This window comes from Dendrobates tinctorius, unplaced genomic scaffold, assembly GCF_039654945.1.
Source record: "Dendrobates tinctorius isolate UK_male_01 unplaced genomic scaffold, ASM3965494v1 ptg000070l, whole genome shotgun sequence".
Classification (NCBI taxonomy): Eukaryota; Metazoa; Chordata; class Amphibia; order Anura; family Dendrobatidae; genus Dendrobates; species Dendrobates tinctorius.
Window position 1 is genome coordinate 71,995,002 of NW_027361738.1, and position 22,507 is coordinate 72,017,508.

Below are 22,507 nucleotides of genomic sequence, written 5' to 3' on the forward strand. Positions count from 1 at the left end.
GAAGGTTATAACTAGCAAAGCAGTTTTCCGACTAGATCAGATTTAACTGAGTCACTTCCTTTTAGAAAATTTGATATTACAAAAATTAAGGACTGAGGAAACCTAAAGTGTCTAGAAGATACTCATTGTGGGCCGCTATGGGTCATCATTGGTGGCAATACCACCAGGTTAATTCGGTGGTCTTATTACTATACAAATGCCATTTTCATGCTGCTTCAATTGCCATGCCATTTGCTATAAGGTTATTTTATCTGTGCTGTATCATGATGAGCACTGTACTTTTGATAGTTATTGTTGCAACCTTTGTAATGCCTTATCGATGGTTGTTACTGCCATTTCTTAAAATTGGGGCTGCAACTAAGGTGTAACAGATGTGCTAATGATTTTCAACAATATTGCCACCAGGAAATGGTCTATATCCACTTACAAAATTTAGAACCACCTCTTTCCTACAGGCCAAAATTAACATCAGTCCATAACAAGTGGGGCCATCACATCAGCATGTTTGCGAATTGTTTAGGGCGGTCCAAATCCATCCACAAATCCTCACACTGCACTAACTCCAGACATGATATTGAGAACGGTTTCAATACTAATTCTAATTAAACCCCAAAATGTATTGGTTAGTGATGAGCGAGCACTAAAATGATCGGGTACTCTTTACTCAAGTTGAGGAAATCGTAATGCTCGGGTGCTCGATCCGAGCAATGAGTATAATGGAAATCAATGGAAACTCAAGCATTTTTCTAGTGGCCAACCAAGAGGTCTGGAAGGAGTCTAAAAATTGGGATATGTTCACACACACTGTTTTTGCTGTGTTTTAGCACGTTTGCATTGCTTTTAATGGTGAAATAAACGTTCAACAGGAAATGTAAGTTCATCATTTTAATTCCTTATCGTGCCATGTGGTGTGTGAGACATCATCAGACACATGGAAAGTCACAATTTTCTTTATCAGGGCCGTCAGGCAGCCCTTTCTATTTGTAGAGGGCCATCAGGTGGCCCTTTCTATTGTTAATGGACCAGCAGGTGGCCCTTTCTATTGTTAGTGGGCCTGTAGGTGTCTTGTAGACAGATGAGACCAATATAGAGTTTTTTGGTAAAGCACATCATTTCCATGTTACAGGTTATTTGTCCGGTGAATAGGGAATGAAAGACTAAATCGTTTTTACACCATACAGGACCAATAATCAATAATAATTTTATTCAGAATAGTAGTGGCAGCAGATAAGTATTTTTTAAGTTAAACAACGTTTTTATGATTTTTAATTTAAAAGTGCTTTATTTTTTACTTATCTTTATTAAACTAAAATTAAGCAATTAACAACAGCATCTAAGAGGTTTAACTGCTGCTCCTGCCACTAATACAGCCCCACTCCCTCCACCAATACAGCCCCACTCCCGCCACCAATGCAGCCCCACTCCCGCCACCAATGCAGCCCCACTCCCGCCACCAATGCAGCCCCACTCCCGCCACCAATGCAGCCCCACTCCCGCCACCAATGCAGCCCCACTCCCGCCACCAATGCAGCCCCACTCCCGCCACCAATGCAGCCCCACTCCCGCCACCAATGCAGCCCCACTCCCGCCACCAATGCAGCCCCACTCCCGCCACCAATGCAGCCCCACTCCCGCCACCAATGCAGCCCCACTCCTGCCACCAATTTATCCCCGCTCCTGCCACCAATACAGCCCCGCCACCAATACAGTCCCGCTCCCGCCACCAACACAGCCCCGCTCCCACCACCAACACAGCCCCGCTCCCACCACCAATACAGCCCCGCTGCCGCCACCAATACAGCCCCGCTCCCGCCACCAATGCAGCCCTGCTCCTGACTCTTTCTGTGCCAGTGCTACCTGATATTCTCTATTTTCCTGAACATGGAGCAGATATAAATTACATGGTTGCAAGGATAACATCCTCCTTACCTTCATAAGGTTTATCGCATAAATCATCATAAATCATCATCGGTTGAATATATTTTCCATTGGCTCCAGTCTCCTGTTGCTAAAAGGAGGACAAGCTTTTTCTCATCTCTGTAGAAAGTTTTATTTTTACATTCCCATTTTTGGAGGTAATTGTCGCCATCACATGTCTGCAGTGTCACCGCTGACCATTCCGCTATGGATGACGCAAACAAGCATTGTGATGTCCTGACATTTATAAGTTGCTCTTTAGAAATCCATTAAAATTTCTGTGTATTGGAATTCTCATTACATTTGGCCATGACGACCACAGAATTCTCTGCTTGTAGACATTGATGGTAGAAATTATTGTAGATCAAAAAAGTTTTGTCACCTGAAAAATAAAAAATGTTATGAATACCCTTTTCTGGCAAAATTTTGGTAAAATTGGATGAAGTCTCATTAATATTTTCCAAACTAGATGCTAATATACATAATAATAATTAGCCTTTTACAGGTTCAGATCTCAATTAAGACCTAGACATTACTTTAGACTGCATTGAGTCACGGTCCTTCGACTTTTTTGCGAAGAGGAATGGTAAGGAAAATATCTCATCATAACTACAAGGCTACATGTAAAATCTGGAAATTCTACAACTAGAATATATTCAATGGCTACAATATATTAAGCTTATAATCAATTTACATTTAATGTTTATTTATAATTCTCTGCTTGTAGACATTGATGGTAGAAATTATTGTACATCAAAAATGTGTTCTCACCTGAAAAATAAAATGATTATAATCAAAAATCTTTTCCAGCAAAATTTAGCTAAAATTGGATGAGATGCTATACTTGACATTTATATTTTCCATACTGGGTGCTAAGAAACAAAAATAATCTCCCTGCATGGTATCAGATCAATGTCATTAAAGACCTTTAATATGTCTCTGTTCTGTACTAACAGAGTGCAGCTTGCAGGATCCTCTGGGGCGTGACTTTAGGCAGCTTTGATTCATTACTATGTGAACCATGCCCATTTCTTAGAGACCATAAAAATTAGCAGAAGGAACTGTGGAGGCTGAAGACCAACAGTGCTGATTGGCTGCTGCATTCATGTGACATACCGTTTAGGGGGGAGTTCATTAATGTGGGGAACTATAGCATTTAATAAGTAGTGGAGAACTCCTTTAAATCAAAGTTTAATGTGATGACAAGAGAGTGTTTTTCAAAAAGGGATGAGGGGGTTTTCTCACACCGTTCCAACATACTCACCCGGCCTCCGCTCCCACGCCGCAGCCCCTCGCTGCCCGACAGCCACGGTGGTCACCTCTGACAGGCGTGCGGCCGACGGCGTCTCTGCATGCAATGCGCATGCGCCATAGGACGCGGCCGCGCCTCCCTTCTGCTTCTTGTGCTCCAGCTATGCCCTGACCCGGAAGCACCCCCTGACCAATGGCATATCAGGTCGCTTCCCCCTGAGGGAGGCGCCTGATCATTGTGTTTCCTAGCACACTGGGCCCCGCTTCTTCGTGTGCTCTCTGCAGTCTCACAGTCCCGTTCTCGTGTGCTCTCTGCAGCAGCCTCGCAGTCCTGCTATCCGTGTCCCGTCCTACTCCAGTCCTGCCTCTGGTGTTCCTGTTGCATCCTGCTCCAGTCCCTCCGCCCTACTACTGTCCTGCCTCCGGTGTTCCTGCTCCATCCTGCTCCAGTCCTTCCGTCCTACTCCAGTCCTGCCTCGGGTGTTCCAGTTCCATCCTGCTCCAGTCCTTCCATCCTCCTCTTATCCTATCTCCTGTGTTCCTGCTCCAGCCATCCCTCCATGTTCCAGTCTACTGTCTTACTCCAGTCCTGTCTCCTGTGTTCCAGCTCTGTCCTGTCATCTACACTTCAGTCCCACACTCCTACTCCAGGCCATCCTGAGCCGCCCCTCTCGGTACCGGCTACCGTGGTACTCGAACCCCTGGGCCTGCTCCTAACAGTCCCTGTATAGGGGTCGGTTCCACCTGGCAGCTCGCCCAGGGTCCCTCAGTGCCACGGCCCAGAGGGTCCATTCCTGGAGATTCCGGCTCCAGACCAGCCACGCTAACAGGTTTATCCAGAACAGAGAGCATACATTTTTCAAAAAGTAATGATGGGGTTATCCAAGAATTTCATGTTAATGGCCTTGGTAAGGAAGTTTTAAAAACAAACTATCTTGTGTCACAGTTAAAGCACTAGGTCGAGTGTGCTGCTGGTGAGTTACCAACTAAAATGTGAGCTATAGCTTAGAGATCGACATGCCAGGGTCTCTCTCTGAACGAAGACTGCATGGATAAGCTAGGAAAGCTGAACAGTTTGTGTGTAAGCTGCAGTCTGTTCAGAGAGAACTGTGTCTCGAGATAAATACTTCTGTTTGGACCTGGAAGGTGCTGGAGCGCAGACTGATGTGGCTACCGAGACTGGTAGAATCATGTCTCTTCTGGGTATTAAGTTTGCACCAGGAGAAAGGACTGTAATCTGTTTAGGTGATCCTGCACTGACATATGTATCTGATGAATGAACTGTTTATTTGCTCTGATGACTTTGGACCCAGAAGACGCTGTTTTTGGTTTTGAATCCCTTTGCGTTTTATGAAATCAGTAAAACTTTACCTGGCTGGATCAAACCTAATGTCAACGCTACCTAATGCCTACCTGAGAGGGTGAATCCTTACAATAGGAACTGTATATATGCGGTGTATATATATATTATATATATAATATGTATACACACATTTAGCACAGGCATATATTATTAGATTTCATTAGCAAAACAATTATATATATTTAATCATCACTAAAAAAAAAAAAGAAGTTGAGGCTAAGAGTGTGCCACTGCAAATTTGTTTTTTCTTCTGGTCTAAGGTTATTTAATCTGTTTAAATGCAAGACAGTAGTAATACATCTGGCCCATTATTTAGTAACAAGAAATAAAATAAAAATAAAACGTTGCAATGTTTTAATGGTCCAGTCTTAGGTTGACACATTCCTTCACTTCTGCTTTTCTAGCACCTACAACACACTCACTCTTTGAGATAAATAATTGAGAAGAAAGAAATTTGGTTTCATATCCTCAACATTTGGTAGAGTCATGATTTTGCAACAAAAGGGGCTGGAAGGTGCAATAAACTGAAATTTACGCTAATATTGTAAATAAAAGTTGAGTAGTGCAACAAGATCGTGACCTGAAAATACTTCTGATGGTCTTTGTGGCAATAATGCTGTATAGCAAACCACTGTCTCAGACAATCTCAGTGCACCGATCACCAGACAGAGGCCTTCTGTATGTAACAGTAACTGCAATTAGTCTCTTGTTACTAAAGCAATGGCCCAATTACATAATGGGTAAAGCAATGTGAACCACGTCTTTGGACTTCTGAGAGGATAATTGTGCTGAACTCCGGGTGCACGTAATATTGCTTTTAGCAGTCCTTGCACTGCTGACCAATTGGTCACTGCTCCTGAATTGGATTTGCACTGGCTACCTAATAGGATGGGTCCCATTATGTGCAGATAATATATTGCTGTCCCACATATTACCCCCCCCCTCGAAGAAGCTAACACGAAACGCGCGTTGGGGAGGTTGTCCTCCCAGCACCCAGCTTGTACAGATGAGTATTCATTAATCTGTTTGTTTCACATGTGGCATACATGTGATATCTCTCTTAGATATAATCTCTTGCCTCACTATATATTTGTATTAGGAATGTTATTCTTAATCAAAGTTACTATTGGTCTTACTAGTGCCTGGATATGTGAGGTTTCTTTACCACTCTCTCTGGTTTTTCTTTGTTTTATACGTTATTTTTATAACTGATTTGTTATAATAAAATTATACTTTTTGAATATACAGCTGTATTACTTCCTTTCTTATTTTGTTTTTCTGCAATTTTTGGAAGTGCTTTTAATATAGGCTGGTCCCTTTTGTTTGGAAAGACTGTATAATGGTCCCCACATTGTATAATGGCCCCAACAGTAGCCTTCAAACTGTATTATGGCCTCATCATTGGCTCCCAAGCTGTATAATGACCACCACACTTTGAGGACCCCCCACAGTTGTCCTTAAAATGTATGAGAAGCCCACCAACAGTATGAGAGCCCCATCACACTGTATGATGGCCACCACGGTAGTACCAAAAGTGTATAATGGCCCCAACATTATCTCCCACACTGTGTAATGTTCCCTGCATTAGCCCCCAAACTTTATAATGACCCCCGGCTCCTACATTAGCTCCCACACTGTATAATGGCTCCCAACTAGGCCCCCAAACTGTATTGTTTATGAGGCCCCCACAGTCACACCCCAAGATTTTAATTCAAATAAAAGAATACTCAACTAATCGACAACCAACGCACTGATATCATAGCACCGACACACGTACAAGACGCCAGAGTCCCGACGCAGCATGATGTTACCGCGCTGGAACTCTGACATCCTGTGCGTGCGCCGGCGACTCGGCCACTCCATCACCCTGCCATTCTGTAGACCACAGGCATAAAGTGACCTGTGGTCTAAAATGACAGAGAGCGGTAGTTCATGTCTCCCTGCTCTACCACAGAGGTTAGCTATATCGGCGTGCTTCAAAGACCGATAGAGTTAAGAGTAGTTGTAGATCTGGGTGGGCCCCTCTGAGCCAGAGGTGACACCCTCCCACCCCTCGATCCCTTGATAGTTACGGTACTGGTTAGCACATATCTCTGAACTTCACATCACTTCTAACTAGTAAACCAGCTCTATAATGGAAAAGTCCTGAAAGTTTATTGCAAAACAACCCTAGATCCTAAATGTTGCAATCGCTTTACTTTCTCTAGAATAAATATTAGGAAGAACAATATTGACCTCAGAAAAGCGACAGTTAAACAGAGAAAAGACAGAGTTACCAGGTTAGGTCAAGAATTCAGTTATTTATGGGGTGCAGAGATAGAAAGTAGCACATTATCTTCGGGATGGGTCCTATTAACCTTTGTGCTACAAAGAAAATATTACAAATGGTACAAAAAAAAAAGTAGCCTCCTCCAAGATGGTGCCGCCGGCGCCTGCGAAATACCATATATCGGTGGCGCCATTTTCATTCTATAATATTCGTTATGTAAACTAGGGGGCAGGTCAATGAGGCAGCAGTGGCCTGTCAGAAGCCATACACATGAATACTTAATCGGAGCACCACATACAGACCCCCACAGGCCACCCTGGAGCATGAGCATATCATTAACTGAAAACTGAAAAGAAAGATTACACAATAACCACAAGACAGATTTCATCACCAGACATCATTGTAATCAGTATAACGGCGCCGACCTGACACTGTCTGTAGGTTACTGTGCACAATCCTGCTGACAGGTTCCCTTTAACTGTTTACAATAACAATAATTTTGACCAGGGGTGCCCAATCTTTTGCATGCCACTGTATGTGTGAACAGGACTGCAGTTGCTAAATGTACTTATTTTACTTGCTTCTATAATAATAATAGTTTTTATTTCTATAGGTCAAACATATTCCGCAGCTCTTTACATTACAGAAGGGACATGTACAGACAATAAACAGATAATTCAACAGATACCAAGAGGAGTTATGACCCTGCTCGCAAGCTTAAAATCTATATAGCGCCATTAATTCCACAGCGCTTTACAGACATCACCATCACTGTCCCCATTGGGACTCACAATCTAAATTCCCTATCAGTATTTCTTAAAAATGTGGAAGGAAACCGGATTACAATTATAGTCACAGTTATCGTCACAGCTTTATGGTTAGATTTTAAGTATATATGTGTGAATCGATTGGATGTGAGTGAAAATTAATGACAAATTTTTGAAAATTCAGGACACCCAATAAACTATAATAGTTTGAGTTTGCAATCTACTTGGCACAAATCACCAAAAAATGCAAAAGATTGCATCGCTCAGAGAAGGCTCAGAAGACATTGCACATGGCCGGGTGAGCTTCCTGATAATGCCTTCCAGCTATCACATTACATGCTATAGCATAGCCAATTAGGATGAATTATCATAGCCTGTATAAAAGCCAAAGGAGGGAATTTAGCGGAGAAGCAATTTTGGGGTGAGTCTGGATAGTGAGAGGATATCACAACTTAGCCACCGAGAAAAGGAAAGAAAACCATAAAGCGCTGAAGAAACTGTACAGTTAGTGTGTGTTGTAAAATGTCACAGTCACGCATGGCTGGACACAGCGCCTCCAGCAGGGCGGATTTAGATGACACGCGTGACCCTGGATACACCGCATCCAGTTGGGCGAATTTAAATAATAAAACGTGCAGCTGGATAGACCGCCTCCAACAGGCGAATTTCAGAAATACACGCAAGTCTGGAAACCCCGCCTCCAGTAAGGCGAATTTAAACAATAAAAGGGAAAACCAGGGTAACAATAACAATGGTGGCCCTGCGATAGGGAACGGGGGACGTGGAGACCTCCTGCACTCCCCTGAGTCAGTGTCTCTACACTCCTAACGTTCCCTAGGACGGTTCCGCACCGGGCGCCACTCAGGATACCTTTAAACCCTAGCTCGCCCTCCACCTACCCCTTTCTAGTGTAGTGGACGGTGCGGAAACTAATCCCACCACTGCACTAAACACACATAAGGAAAAGAGACAAAACAGGGGAACACAACTTAGCTTTGCTCTGTTGCTTACGCTCCCAGCAACAGAGCCCACCACCTGTGTGCATCTTTACCTCCGACCGGATCCAACACCATAGTGCAGCCTTGGAGCAAACAGAGTCCACCACCTGAATGCAGCTGTCCAGAAACAGAGTCCAGCATATGAGTCCAGCTTTCCAACAACCAAGTCCAGCATCATGAGTGCAGCTCTACACCATAGCTGCCACTCCACCAAGCCATGCAAGAACTCCTTGCTGACACCATAGCTGCAACTCCACCAAGCCATGCCAGTCCTCCTCGCAGACACCATAGCTGCCACTCCAGGACTCTCACTGAGCTGCCTGGACTCGCCTTCAGCTCCATCCTTCACCCAGGCTTGCTTATAACTGAGGACTATCACCAACAGTGATTACCACACCTGTGACTCTTTTATAGCAGAGCCAGCAATCACACCTGTTTTATAATTACGTGCACAAAACTAAAGAAACAGAGTGCAATGACGCTCACCACCACCGGGGGGCAAATTTAGAACAAAAGACACCACGGTGCAATAATCCTAATGGCCACCAGGGGGCAAAAACCAACCCTGAGAAAACAGCTCACAGAAAAAAAAAAAGGTTACTTGAGCGTTTTCTCTGTCATATCCAACCTGGATCATGACAAATATAGCAATGAAGAACAGTTACTATCTACTGTATTTACCCGAAACATATATGTTAAGGACCCTGACATTACTAAGGCTGTGACCGCAAAAAAAAGAGATTCAAAGAGGGCAATTGGGGCTTTGCAGTACTTGTGATTCGCCCAGACACCCAATGCAACACAGTGGACACAATCCACAGTCAGATCCTCAAAGAAACCCCAGCCAATGGTGGAATATTTAAGAGGTAAGAAATGTCATGAATGCACTTGTTACAGTGATGGCTTCTATTACAGGGAATGACTGGTATAGTTTATCTAATATGGGCAGAAGATGTGTGCAATAATAAATTAACCTTCTTTCTGAAGATATCCGTCTGTATTAAGCTATACCCAGATGTTTTGAGCTGGATAGCCAAAAAATCAGTTTGTTGTTAATGAGACCTGTAAGTGAAGTGAGCCTTATATTGAAGTCAGTGCGGTTCAACACAGTCATAAAATCATTAAGTTCGATTTTGGTGCCCAGCCAAATTATAAGTGGGTCATCGATGTATCTGTACTAGCACTGCACATGGAAAGTGACCTAGGGGCCACCATGGAAAATCTCCTTCTCCCATAGGCTGAGTAAGAGACTTGCAAATGATGGTGCCAGGCCGTGCCCATGGCAGTGCCTTGCTTCTGTAAACATAATCTATCTTTAAATGTAAAATAATTATGTGTCCTCCTACCTTCTTTTCGATACACCCACCTACCTGCCTTCATCAGCGTATCATTCTGTTTTTTCATAAGAATTAAATTCATTTGTCACCAACTGACGCTTTTATATGATAATCAATCAACACTTAACATGGCAGTGATTTAGAGTTTGTTAATCTTAAAATCTTTCAATAATAGAAAATTATACTTACATTTTTTCTTTATTCTGCTGCTGTGATGTTGAAGCAGCAAACAATTGCTCTGAGGAGCCTATTTTTTAGAATGGAGACAAAAGGACGGGAAGGTTAGTGAGTTTGGAAGACGAACTGAAAAGGGAAATTCTTTTCTCTCTCAATGGGACATATAGATAGACATTAACATATATTGATTTCTTCCATTAAAAATATACAATATAGTATAAAGATATAAACAAAATATATCTGCCCCTGATATAATGAGCCTCACTGTTGTAACGGTACTCATCTTCCATACCCCGATCCTCTACAGAAAAATGGGGTCCTGATTCCGGTGTGTGGCTGCAGTCGTGTTTCTGTTGCGGACACCTCCCAGTGCAGCTCTGCCACATTTTGTGCTGCACCGGTCTCATTTGACCCCATAATAAGGAAATCACACCAGCCATTAAAAGCAAAGTCCTTTTTACTAACAGTCACACTGATATACAGAGGGTAGCAGGAGTGGAACTCGCCATGTTCTTCTGTGCAGTACAGAGGCACATTCCCTTTGGTTGGTGAAATAGAAATACTGTAGGCTTACAGGTTAAGTTGAAGAACTCCATCCTTTCCCAGGACAGTGCCACCTAAGGCAGTGCTCTCCATTGTGACCACTATACTTCAGCTACACTTCTTGAGAATCAAATAAGGAGCTTACACACTGATCCTCAATCCTCATCCCCAATTATGGGCCAGTCCTACAGTTAACCCTGTCACACATGACTAGCAGGAACTGCGGCCTCCAGGAGGAAAACGCATACAATACATTACATTTTCATATATTTAAAATAACAGAGGTTTCCAGAGAAGTACAGAATCATCCTCTCCACCCCCCCACAGAGCATCAAAATTTCACATACAATAATGGGAAACTTTTTCTTACTTTGGTGGGCGGCTCACTTTTTTTCTATCACTTTTGCTGTTGAAGAAATGGAAAAAATTTTCAGAAATAAATACCATGTAAAATAATAATCAGGAATAAATCCTAGTTCAATAGGGACACAGACAATAAACATAATGTGTGACCTGTCTCCTATATCTCACCACATGATATAGATAGATGTTATTACTTATTAATAGATCATTGTATAAATATCACATTTACATGCACTTGCAAGGGGACTGATCTTCTGCCTGTGTAACTATCATTTTATAATTTTGCATCTAGAAGACAGTAAATAGGACATAAAGGAACGTCCATTTGTGGAAAGTGTTAAAATACCTACATGTTTTTCACATTGTTCTTGCTCGATCTCCGGAAGAACTTTGGCATCCACCATTTATTTTTGGGCCTTAAAAAAATCCAAAGAAAACAAATTGAGACACGGACAGTTCACATTATCATTGTGATCAGTCTATGAGGATATATACAACGATATTGTCCTGTGTAACGTCCTGCACTTAGGTCACAATGTGACGTCATCAATGTAAAGCCCAAGGTCTCGTTAGAGTAGATGCAGCCACGATCGCTCTAATTACTTACGGGATTGATGCTGTGTCGGCCCACACTGTCTTTGTTTCATATCTATAATAAAAATAAAGTTTTCATTAGAAAGGGAGAAAATATCAGAAAATGTAATTTGTAAAGTCAGGGGCACAGTTATAGAGAGTTAATAGATAAAAAATCAAATAACCAACAATGGACTCCATAAACTTCCCTTCTCTGCCATCTATGCAAGAACCTTTACATCGGCATGTGAAAACCTCAGAACTAACGACTGGAGGGTTTCTGATCTCACTGCTCTTATGTATTCGGACTCGAACATCAGTTATCATTATGTACAGTGTATTGCAGCCATGTTGTATCCAGGGATGTCAAACTCAAGTACACAGAGGGCCAAAATTAAAAACTTGGACAAAGTTGAGGTCCAACCTTGATATTTATAACATTAATTGTGACAGAAAAAAAAGTGAGGAAAGGAGGAAAAATGTGTTGGGGGAATCTGGCTAAGGTAGGGAGGACCCTAATACTGCAGGAGAAGTTAGGGTTGTGGGCATGGTAGATAGCAGTATAAAAGGGAATGTAGAGGGTGTGGTGACTCTCACAGAGAAGGAAATTTAGGAAATAAGAGAAAATCAGAAGTTCATAAACATCATTGAAAGAATAATATTCACAGAGTCAAGATGGTAGAAAGTGAACAGAAAGGGTAAGATCTCAATATATGTAGCAAAAGGATAACAATGTACACAAAAACAAAATGGAGAATACATGGCCCAATAAAGCAATACAGTACAGCTCCGGCAGGTGGCGGTATTAAGCCTAAGAACGCTGTATGTTAATGTGGCGCCCCCAGGAGTATGGTCGCCACACTGGCATTGCCTTCCTCCAGGGAGGGTGATGTCAGGCTTGGAAACAATGAAGGGTCTCTCTGGCAGTTAACCATGTCATGCAGCACAGTTCCCACTCCGGGCCAGCAGGGGGAGCTCTGAACCAGAATTGGGGAAGGAGTGCTCTCTGAGGGCCATGAAGGGAAATTAGTAGTTAGTGTGAGGAGGGAAAAGAGTGTAGACGTGTGGAGAGAAGCTGGAGGTTGAGCTGAGGATAGAGAGCTCCCTCCCAGTGATAGCGCATGATCTGGAGCCTGGTCTCCACGGTTGTAAGGATACTGAAGGTCCTGCAACAGAAACCAGAGGAATAGGAAGCTGTAAATGCTCTATTCCCAACTAAGACTCGGAGGCACATCAGCGAAGGGTGAGCCAAGAGAGATAGAAGGCTACAGCTGTCTGCCATACGAGGTAGATCCAAAAGGGAAGAAGAAGGAGGAACTTCAATGTAACACTGTACTGCATGTACCTCAAGAAAGCGCTAGAGAGGAGACTACACAACCCATCTGACAAAGAAATTCCTAAGTTGCTTCCAGGCTAATCAGCTCCTGTGCCATCTGTAATCTGGACCCTGGACTGCACTTTACAAGTAAAGGTAAAGAAACTACATTCCGCTGTGTCCTTGCCTTCTTCCTGCAACTTCTTCAGCACTGCTACATCTCTGTGCCAGACACTGCACCCTCTTCCCCAACACCTATCTACACTGCCTTGGGACCAACCGCCCTGCCTGTGGAGGGCTACAACATCTTTGCTGCACTACACCATCTGTCCCAGAGGATCTGTCCGCAGCGTCGGCTTAACACCTTCATTGCCGAACACCACAGATGGTGTCACGAATCACTCAAACTTTATTTCACCACTCAAACCCCCTTTTACATGGGCGCCCAGGGCCCCGGACCGGGTCACCGCTGCTGTGACATTCCCCTCTGAAGGACCGGCCCAGTAACCAGTACCCCACAGCCCTGGGAGGGCGACCCATTTTGGCGTCACGAACAGGATTACGGAGCCCGGTATCCCCGGGTCCTGTGTGCCAGAGACTGTGTTGTGTATTGTGAACTGTTGGCGCCATTGCCGCCATTATCCCGCTGCTTGGCGCGTGCGGGAAACCAAAGAGGCGGGCCATCGTGGGCAGAGCCTGCCAAAGAGAGCAAGGACATGAAGTGCCACGCAGGAAGAGAGGACAGTGCGTGAGAAGGGGGAGGAGCTGAGGCCTACAGCCGGTAAGCCGCTCAACCCCGGGGCCTGGCAACTGTTAACTAGGGGGAAGGAGAATGCCTGAGGCAAGTGCCGATGCAGCGGCGGATGCCCCCGCCAGACCCTCAGCGCCGCAAGATGCAGTGCCCAACGCGGCTGTGACTCCAATAGCACCCACCGCAGCGGTCCCCATAATGCCGCTGTCTATGCCTTACATACCGGGAGCAGCATGGCTACCACAGTATTCAGGGGAGTCGCATACCCTGAGTGAATTTAAAGAGAGACTGTGCAGTTTGTTTGAGGTGTATCCTCTATCTGAAAGCCAGAAGGTGAACATCCTGATTGGGCAGCTAACAGGTGCAGCACAGAGAGAAGTAAAGGCCTGTCAGGACACTGACAAAGAGACTGTTAAAAAGATTTTGGCCAAGCTAAGAAGCAGCTTTGACACCCGCACTGCAGCTGAAATCAAGATGAGGTTCTTTGGATGTAAACAGAAAGCGCAGGACAGTATACAGGACTATGCTCTTAACCTGCAGGAGGCGCTGCGAGCCGTCAAGCAGATTGACCCAGACAGTGTGAAAGATGGAGACGGACTGTTAAAGGAGCAATTCATTGAGGGACTCCTATCCAGTACCCACAGAGCACAGCTGCGCATCATAGCCCTACAGAACCCTGATCTAGACTTTGCTGATTTCAAGGACAGGGCTATCCGGGTGCTGCAGGAACCAACTGTCAGCCGTCCAGCGCCCCCTAGGCGCCAAGCGATCACCTACCACCAGGAAGCAACATCTTTCCCTTCCATCCCTGTGGAGGCTGATGCACACACTCTGGATAAAGATCCAACAGAAGAGCTGCGTCTTCAGGTCCAGGAGTTGATCAAAGGGATGGCAGCACTTACTCAAACCGTGCAGTCCCTGCAGGTGTCCTCCAAGGAGAAGATCCAGCTTGCTTCCAGTCCAGAGGATGTCCCGTGGCTCCGGAAGAGGAGAACCCCGCCTCTCCGAGGAAGGAACAACGATCGCTATGACCAGGACGGACGTCCCATCTGTCGTCACTGCCGCAAGGCCGGTCACCTTGCAAGATTCTGTTATTTAAACGAGCAACCCCTGGGGCAGAGGGCCAACCCCCAGGAGTAGGACCACAAGGCTCAAGGAACTGGCGAGCCAAGTATGTTGGAGGGAGACCGATCCTTCCAGTGGAGATTGACGGTGTTGATTCTGCCGCACTAGGGTGTGGCCCGTCTTAATTGTCTGTGGCCAAATTGGATCTTTGGTAGAGATTTTACGTGCACGGAGAAAAGAATACACAAGACAAGGTGTATCATGTCAATATGATTCTTCTCTGTCTTTAATCCAAAAATGAACAGCTTTTATACAGAGTTTGTGTTATTACATCATGGGTACATTTCTAAGTTAGTATTTACCGTTCCCATGCCGCTACATATCACTATGTACGTTTCTGAGTTACTGTTTACTGTTCTCATATGCTACATAATCACCGTGTACATAAGTATTGTTCTTTAGCACGATCAACCCGATCCACCCAGTATTGCGGTATTATATGAAGCCTAGGTGGGTCATGCACAGAAATAATTCAGCAGAAAGCCAGAAGTATCTTAAAGCAACATGATCCTAATATTCTACAAAGCCACTATATAGTGGTACAGTTTTGATTCTTGTATATATTCATGTGCCATATATTCTCCCCTTAACACGGCATCCCCATGAACGCTTTGCTGGACACTGGCTCCCAGGTGACCACTATGCCCTATATCCTCTACAAGCGGTATTGGGCTGACTCTGAACTTACCCGTGGCCCAACTGATGAACTGACAGTAGTTGCCAGTAATGGTCAGTCTTTACCGCAAGTGGGATGTAAAGAGATTACTGTTAAAGTGGGTAGAGTGGAGTTAAAATCTCAAGGTCTGATAGTTGTGGATATTGATCGACGAGAATGTAATCCCATGATGACTCTGGGTACAAATGTAATTGAAAATTGTCTTTCTGAGGTTATTGTCTTGTTGCAACAGGTGGCTGAGACTGCTGGTTCCAGTGAACAACGAGAAGGAGATCAAGGCCCTGATGCAAAGACAACAGGTAGAACTCTCTGGCGGAGAAATTGGCAGTGTCAGAGTGAGTGATGCTTTCCCCATTGCAATATCCCCCAGATATGAAATGTTGATTTGGTGTCGGGCAGCCATGGGCCTCAGAGAAAAAGATTACCAGGCATTGGTAGAGCCAGTATACTCTGATAGCAGGCCCACTGTCATGACAGCCAGAGGGGTAGTTGATGTACGTAAAGGGAGAGTACCTGTACGCCTTTTGAATTGGGAGGAGGAGGCCACAATACCTCGGTATGCCACAGTTGCTAAGCTGCTCACTGTCAGTAATAATGCAATGCAGGCAGCAGAGCCCTTGGTCTCATCCGACCAGGTGGAGGACAATGGCTCTGTAAAGCAGCGGGAGGAGTAGTGTCAGCAACTGCAGGTGGGAACTGACTCCACCCCTTCATACCAAAAGAATGGGGTTTACAGAGTGACCCAGGAGTATGAGTGGGTATTCAGTAAACACCCTCTAGATTTTGGGAAGGCAAAAGGGGTTCAACATCATATCCCCACTGGAAATCATCCACCCATAAAAGAAAGGTACCGGCCTATACCCCCAACACAATACCAATGTGCCAAAGGTATGTTGAGAGAGATGAAGGAAGCAGGGGTTATCAGAGACAGTTGTAGCCCCTGGGCAGCTCCAATAGTTTTTGTAAAGAAAAAGGATGGTACCATGAGAATGTGCGTTGATTACAGGAAAATTAACAGCATTACACATAAGGATGCCTACCCATTACCCAGAATTGAGGAGTCATTAGCTGCACTTAAAACTGCTAACTATTTTTCCACCTTAGATCTCACTAGTGGGTATTGGCAGGTTCCCGTGGCAGAGGCAGATAAGGAGAAAACAGCATTTACCACCCCAATGGGTCTCTGTGAGTTCAACTATATGCCATTCGGGCTCTGCACCGCCCTGGAACATTTCAACGGCTGATGGAGTGCTGCCTGGGACACAAGAACTTCGAGATGGTTCTGTTGTACCTTGATGATGTCATTGTTTTCTCCAAGACTTATGAAGACCATCTGAAGCACCTGGCTGGCTGAGGTGTTTGAAGCCTTGTCCAACTTTGGCCTGAAGGTGAAGCCTTCCAAATGCCACCTCCTGAAGCCCAAGGTTCAGTACCTCGGTCATGTAGTGAGCGCAGAAGGTGTGGCACCAGATCCTGACAAAGTCACGGTCATCCGGGACTGGCCGAAGCCCAGCAACCTCCATGAGGTACACCAATTCCTCGAGTTAGTAGGTTACTACCAAAGCTTCATCAAGGGCTTCCCAGAATAGCCACTCCTATGCAAAATCCTCTGGTGGGGCAGTCCAAGAAAGCCAACAGAAAAGTTCCACATTTGAATGGACTGAGGAGTTGGAGAGGTCCTTCACCCGACTGAAGATGGCTCTCACAGGAGATGAAGTTCTGGCCTACCCAGATTATGACCAATCCTTTGTGTTGTATACTGATGCCAGCAATGTGGGACTGGTAGCAGTACTGTCACAGGTACAGAATGGCAAAGAAAGAGTGATCTCCTACACCAGCAGGAAGCTTTGTCCCACTGAAAGGAACCCTGACAACTAGAGTTCCTTCAAGCTGGAGTTCCTCGCCATAGTCTGGGCTGTGATTGAACGATTCAAGCATTACCTAGCTTCAGCCAAGTTTACCATCTTCATGGATAACAACCCTTTGACTCACTTGGAAACCGCAAGCTAGGTGCACTGGAGCAGCGATGGATGGCTCGGCTGTCTAACTATGAATTTACCATCAAGTACCGAGCAGGGCACGAGAATGCCAATGTTGATGTGCTGTCCAGGATGCCTAATCTGCCAGATGCAGGAGAAGACCCCGAGGCACTCGAAGAAGTAGAGTTACCTCCCTTCCACCGGCCAAATGCGTCCCAACATGCCCAGGGAGTGAGAAACAAATGGTCTATCCTAAAAGAGTCTACCCTAAATCCATTGCCTCACCATGACTGCGCTGAAACCCAGGATAGCGACCCCGCAGTCCGCCTGGTGAAAGAGCTACTGTGACAAGCTGACTCACGCCCGGATTCAGATGCTCCTGAAGAAACCCAGCAGTTATTGAAGGAAAGAGGCAGACTGTTCATCTATGAAGGAAAGCTGTGTCGGAGGAGTATCAGTGCCCGCACTCATGAGTTGGTCTGGCAGGTGGTAGTCCCAAAGAGAGAGGCATCAATGGTCCTGGAAGCATACCACAATTGAGCTGGACACTTCGGATGTAAGAAGTTGGAGGCCTTGCTCCAAGAGAGATTCTACTGGGCTGGTATGAGGAAAGCCATTGAAAATTGGTGCCGAGAGTGTGGACAATGCAACCTGCGCAGAAAGGACCGTAACAGCCAGCGAGCTCCTTTGCAGCCAATAATAACCAAGCAACCACTTTAGTTGCTTGCCCTGGACCATGTGAAGCTGGTCCCAAGCCGTTCCGGCTACATTTATGCTCTTACCATCGTTGACCACTACTCGAGATTCCTGGTAGTAGTGCCTGTCAAGGATCAAACAGCCAGAACAGCAGCCAGAGCATTCCAACAGCACTTTTGTAGACCACACGGATATCCAGAGCGAGTGCTTACAGATCAAGGTCCAGCTTTTGAAGCGAAAGTGTTCCAGGAATTCTGTAACTTGTACTGTTGTAAGAAGATCAGGACAACACCGTACCATCCACAGACCAATGGCATGTGTGAAAAGATGAACCAGGTGGTGATCGACCTACTGAAGACCTTGCCCTTGGAAGAATCTGTGGCCAGAAAAGTTGCCAGATCTGGTAGACCTCTACAATCACATTCCTGTGAATTCCACCAACTACACTCCAGCCTACCTCATGAGAGCGAGGCCTGGTAAGCTGCCTATTGATTTGGATATGGGAGTCCTGACACCTGAAGTAACATCACCAGATGCTGACTGGGATACAGAGAGGCAGCAACAGTACAGAAGAGTACAAGAGTGTGTGGAAAAGAGTCTAGCTCAGGCAAGACAAAAACAAGAGAGGAACTACAATCAGCATGCACCTGCAGTTCCCTTGTCACCAGAGAACAAGTCCTAAAGAGGAAAAGAAGGATGCATAAGTTGGATGACCAATGGGAAGCTGAACCCTACACCATTCTACCCTCAAACTCTGACAATACCAAGGTGTGCCTTATTAGTAAAGATGGAGGAGAAACTTCAGCAGCAATATCAAGGGATCATTTGAAATTATGCCCTAACCAGCTAAAAGGAAAGAATGGAAGAAGAAAATAACATCCAACCCATAGAAGAAGAAAAGGTCAGCACTATACTTGGAGAATTCCCTGCAAATTGGACTAAAGTAAATGATGCCATAGTGGTGCCAGTATTGACATTTCCCCAACTGGATAAAAAAACTGGTCGGAACTGAGAAAATAAGTTAATGTGTATGCACAATGAAAGTGCATATTAACACATGACCATTAACCAGAGAAAATAAAAAAGCAAAAAACACAAATAAAGAGTAAAAAATAATCATTTATTATTTTTTACTTTTTATTTGTGTTTTTTGCTTTTTTGTTTTCTCTGGTTAATGGTCATGTGTTAATATGCACTTACATTGTGCATGCACATTAATTTATTTTCTCAGTTCAGACCAGTTTTTTATCCATTTCATTGTGCATTCAGTGCATATAAGGGTGTGACCGCCCTCTTTCTGAGCTGGGAAAACCATCCAGTCTGGCCTATGCTTTTACTAGTGGGTCAGTCCCTCGATCCTTGTTCACATTCACATCACTTGGCAAGTGAAAAGGTTTTAAATGCTAGAGTAGGACTGTCCCACAAGGGTTGCCGTGACGTGGCGGGATGGCTTGTACATTATTTTGATCAAAATTATGTTTACTAAATACCCTTATTATTACTACCTTTATGCATTATTTGCAGTTTATTTTTTACTTTTTACTTTTTTTTATTTGTGTTTTTTGCTTTTTTGATTTCCCCAACTGGTAGTACAAGAAGAAGTGACTCAAGAAAATCCTGAAAATCAGGAAAATCAGGCAGCAGATGCCACACCAGCAGTGGAGCCAGAGAACCCTTGCCCTGCCAGTGGTGAATCTGTCATGCCCACAGTGAGTAGAAGTGGTCCTAGGAAATCTAGTATCCCTGTGCTACGCAGAACCACCAGTAGTGTATCCAGTACATCACACACTACACCAGTAGTTAGCATCAGGCAACCAGTAAGATCCTCAACCACGCCAGTGTTACGTAGATCTACTCGTACTACTCAAGGTATACCACCCATTAGATTCCGCATATGAATAAGTTAAAGCAATGTAAGTGTTAACATGTATATACGTAAATGTTCAAATTTTGTGCCTACAGATATTCTGTAAGAAATTTCCTTTTTAAGTTTTCCCGTTTGTGTTATGGACATTTTGACCACTGGACTAGGTGTGGTCACTAACTTTGTACATGGTTCACTATTTGCCCAGGAATGGACCATGGACGTTGATGCATGGACTTATCATCACAGTACTATTTTTGGAGCCTTTGGTTTTTGTAATTTTTCATTTTTTTTAAACCTTGTACAATTATATTTGTTTATATGTTGTGTATGTTTTTCATCAGCCCAGGAGTGCTGAATTGCACTAGGGGGAATGTGGCGCCCCAAGGAGTATGGTCGCCACACTGGCATTGCCTTCCTCCAGGGAGGGTGATGTCAGGCTTGGAAACATGGATTTTTGTGAGTACTCACCGTAAAATCCTTTTCTCCGAGACGCTCATTGGGGGACACAGAGACTGTGGGTGTGTGCTTCTGCCGTCTGGAGGCTGACACTAAGTATACAAAAAAAGAGTTAGCTCCTCCTCCGCCGCATACACCCTCGCCCCCAGACCGGGCGTAACTCAGTTTAGTGTATAAGCAGTAGGAGAACGCGCCTTAAACTCAGGCAAGAAATTATATGTCTGAAAAAGGGGCCACCCTAAACCTCGCACAAGGATTTGTATAACTCAAAATAAGTAAAAGCCAACTGGCTGATAGGGTGGGTGCTGTGTCCCCCAATGAGCGTCTCGGAGAAAAGGATTTTACGGTGAGTACTCACAATAATCCATGTTTCTCCTTCGTCTCATTGGGGGACACAGAGACTGTGGGACGTTCTAAAGCAGTCCTCTGGGCGGGATCTTAGCTCACCCAATCCATGCTATTTTGCGCCCCTGATTAGAGGTGCGCAACTGCTGCCTGGAGAATCTTTCTTCCCAGGCTTGCATCCGAGGATGCCTGGGTATGTACGTTATAATGTTTTACAAACGTATGCAAACTGGACCAGGTAGCTGCTTTGCACACCTGCTCCGCTGAAGCCTGGTGTCGCAGTGCCCATGAGGCACCCACTGCTCGTGCCGAGTGAGCCTTGATCCCTGCCGGAACCGGCGTGCCACTGATTTGATAAGATTCTTGGACTGTCAGGCGAACCCATCTGGCCAACGTCGCTCTGGACGCAGCGAGCCCCTTCCGCCGCCCTTCTGGGACCACGAATAGAGAGTCTGTCTGGCGAAATGGCGCTGTCCTCGTCACATACCTCCTAAGAGCTCTTACCAGATCCAGGGTGTGCAAAGCCTTTTCTACCCTGTGCACCGGTGCCGGGCAAAACGAGGGTAAGACAATGTCTTCGTTGATATGGAATGCAGACACAACCTTCGGCAAGAAGGGAGGAGCTGGCCTTAAAACTACCTTATCTTTATAAAAGGTCAGGAACGGCGGTTTACAAGATAAGGCCGCCAATTCCGAAATCCGCCTAATAGACGTTATAGCTACCAGAAAAACGACCTTTCTGGACAGATAAGGTAAGGAGACCTCTTGCAATGGTTCAAAAGGAGCCTCCTGAAGGGCCCTGAGCACCAAGTTCAGGTCCCATGATTCCGTCGGCGCCTTATAGGGGGGTACTAAATGTGCGACCCCCTGCATAAACATCCTAACCTGCCAGACGGAAGCGACTTTTCGTTGGAAAAGCACCGACAGGGCCGAGATTTGCGTTCTGAGCGAACTCGGAGCCAACCCTGCGTCCAGCCCTGCCTGCAGAAAAGCCAGTACGTTGGGGATCGAAAAAACTAGAGGAGCCACTTCACGATCCCTACACCAACGGAAAAAAACTTCCCAAGTTCGATGATATACTCTCGCCGAGGAAGGCTTTCGGGCACTCACCATCGTGGCCGCCACATCGCGCCTGAATCCTGCCTGTGTTAACAGCCAAGATTCAATGGCCACGCCGTCAAACACAGGGCCCCTAAGTTCGGATGGCAGATCGGCCCCTGGGACAGTAAGTCCGGCCGATCTGGGAGACGCCAGGGTACGTCCGCCACTAGTTGAACCAGATCCGCATACCAGGCCCGCCGGGGCCAGTCTGGGGCCAGCAGAATTGCTGGAACCCTCTCTCTCCTTATTTTCCTGATGACTCTTGGAAGCAGCGGCAGCGGGGGGAACAAGTACGGGAGACGAAACTGGCTCCATGGGAGCACCAGAGCGTCTGCTGCGATTGCCTGCGGATCGAGGGATCGAGCAACAAACCTTTGTACTTTGGCGTTCTCTCTGGATGCCATAAGGTCCACGTCTGGTGTCCCCCACCGTTGGCAGATCTGCTGAAAGATCTCGGGGTGCAGGGACCATTCCCCTGCCGCGACCCCCTGTCGGCTGAGAAAATCTGCCGCCCAGTTTTCGACTCCCGGAATGTGCACCGCTGAAATTACCACGCGGTTCTTCTCTGCCCAACGCAGTACCAGCCCGACCTCGCAAATGGCTGCCTGGCTGCGCGTGCCCCCTTGATGGTTGACATA

At 45.4% G+C, this 22,507-nt stretch overlaps 1 protein-coding gene across 1 annotated transcript in view; it reads right to left on the reverse strand.

The window, feature by feature from the left end:
- The window catches only part of LOC141095885 (macrophage mannose receptor 1-like), a 155,799-nt gene that overhangs the window by 106,324 nt on the left and 26,968 nt on the right, over positions 1–22,507 (reverse strand). Inside the window, exon 6 of the mRNA XM_073582260.1 lies at positions 1,930–2,008. Within this exon, the coding sequence (XP_073438361.1) occupies positions 1,930–2,008 (79 nt within the window). The remainder of the gene's footprint in view (positions 1–1,929; positions 2,009–22,507) is intronic.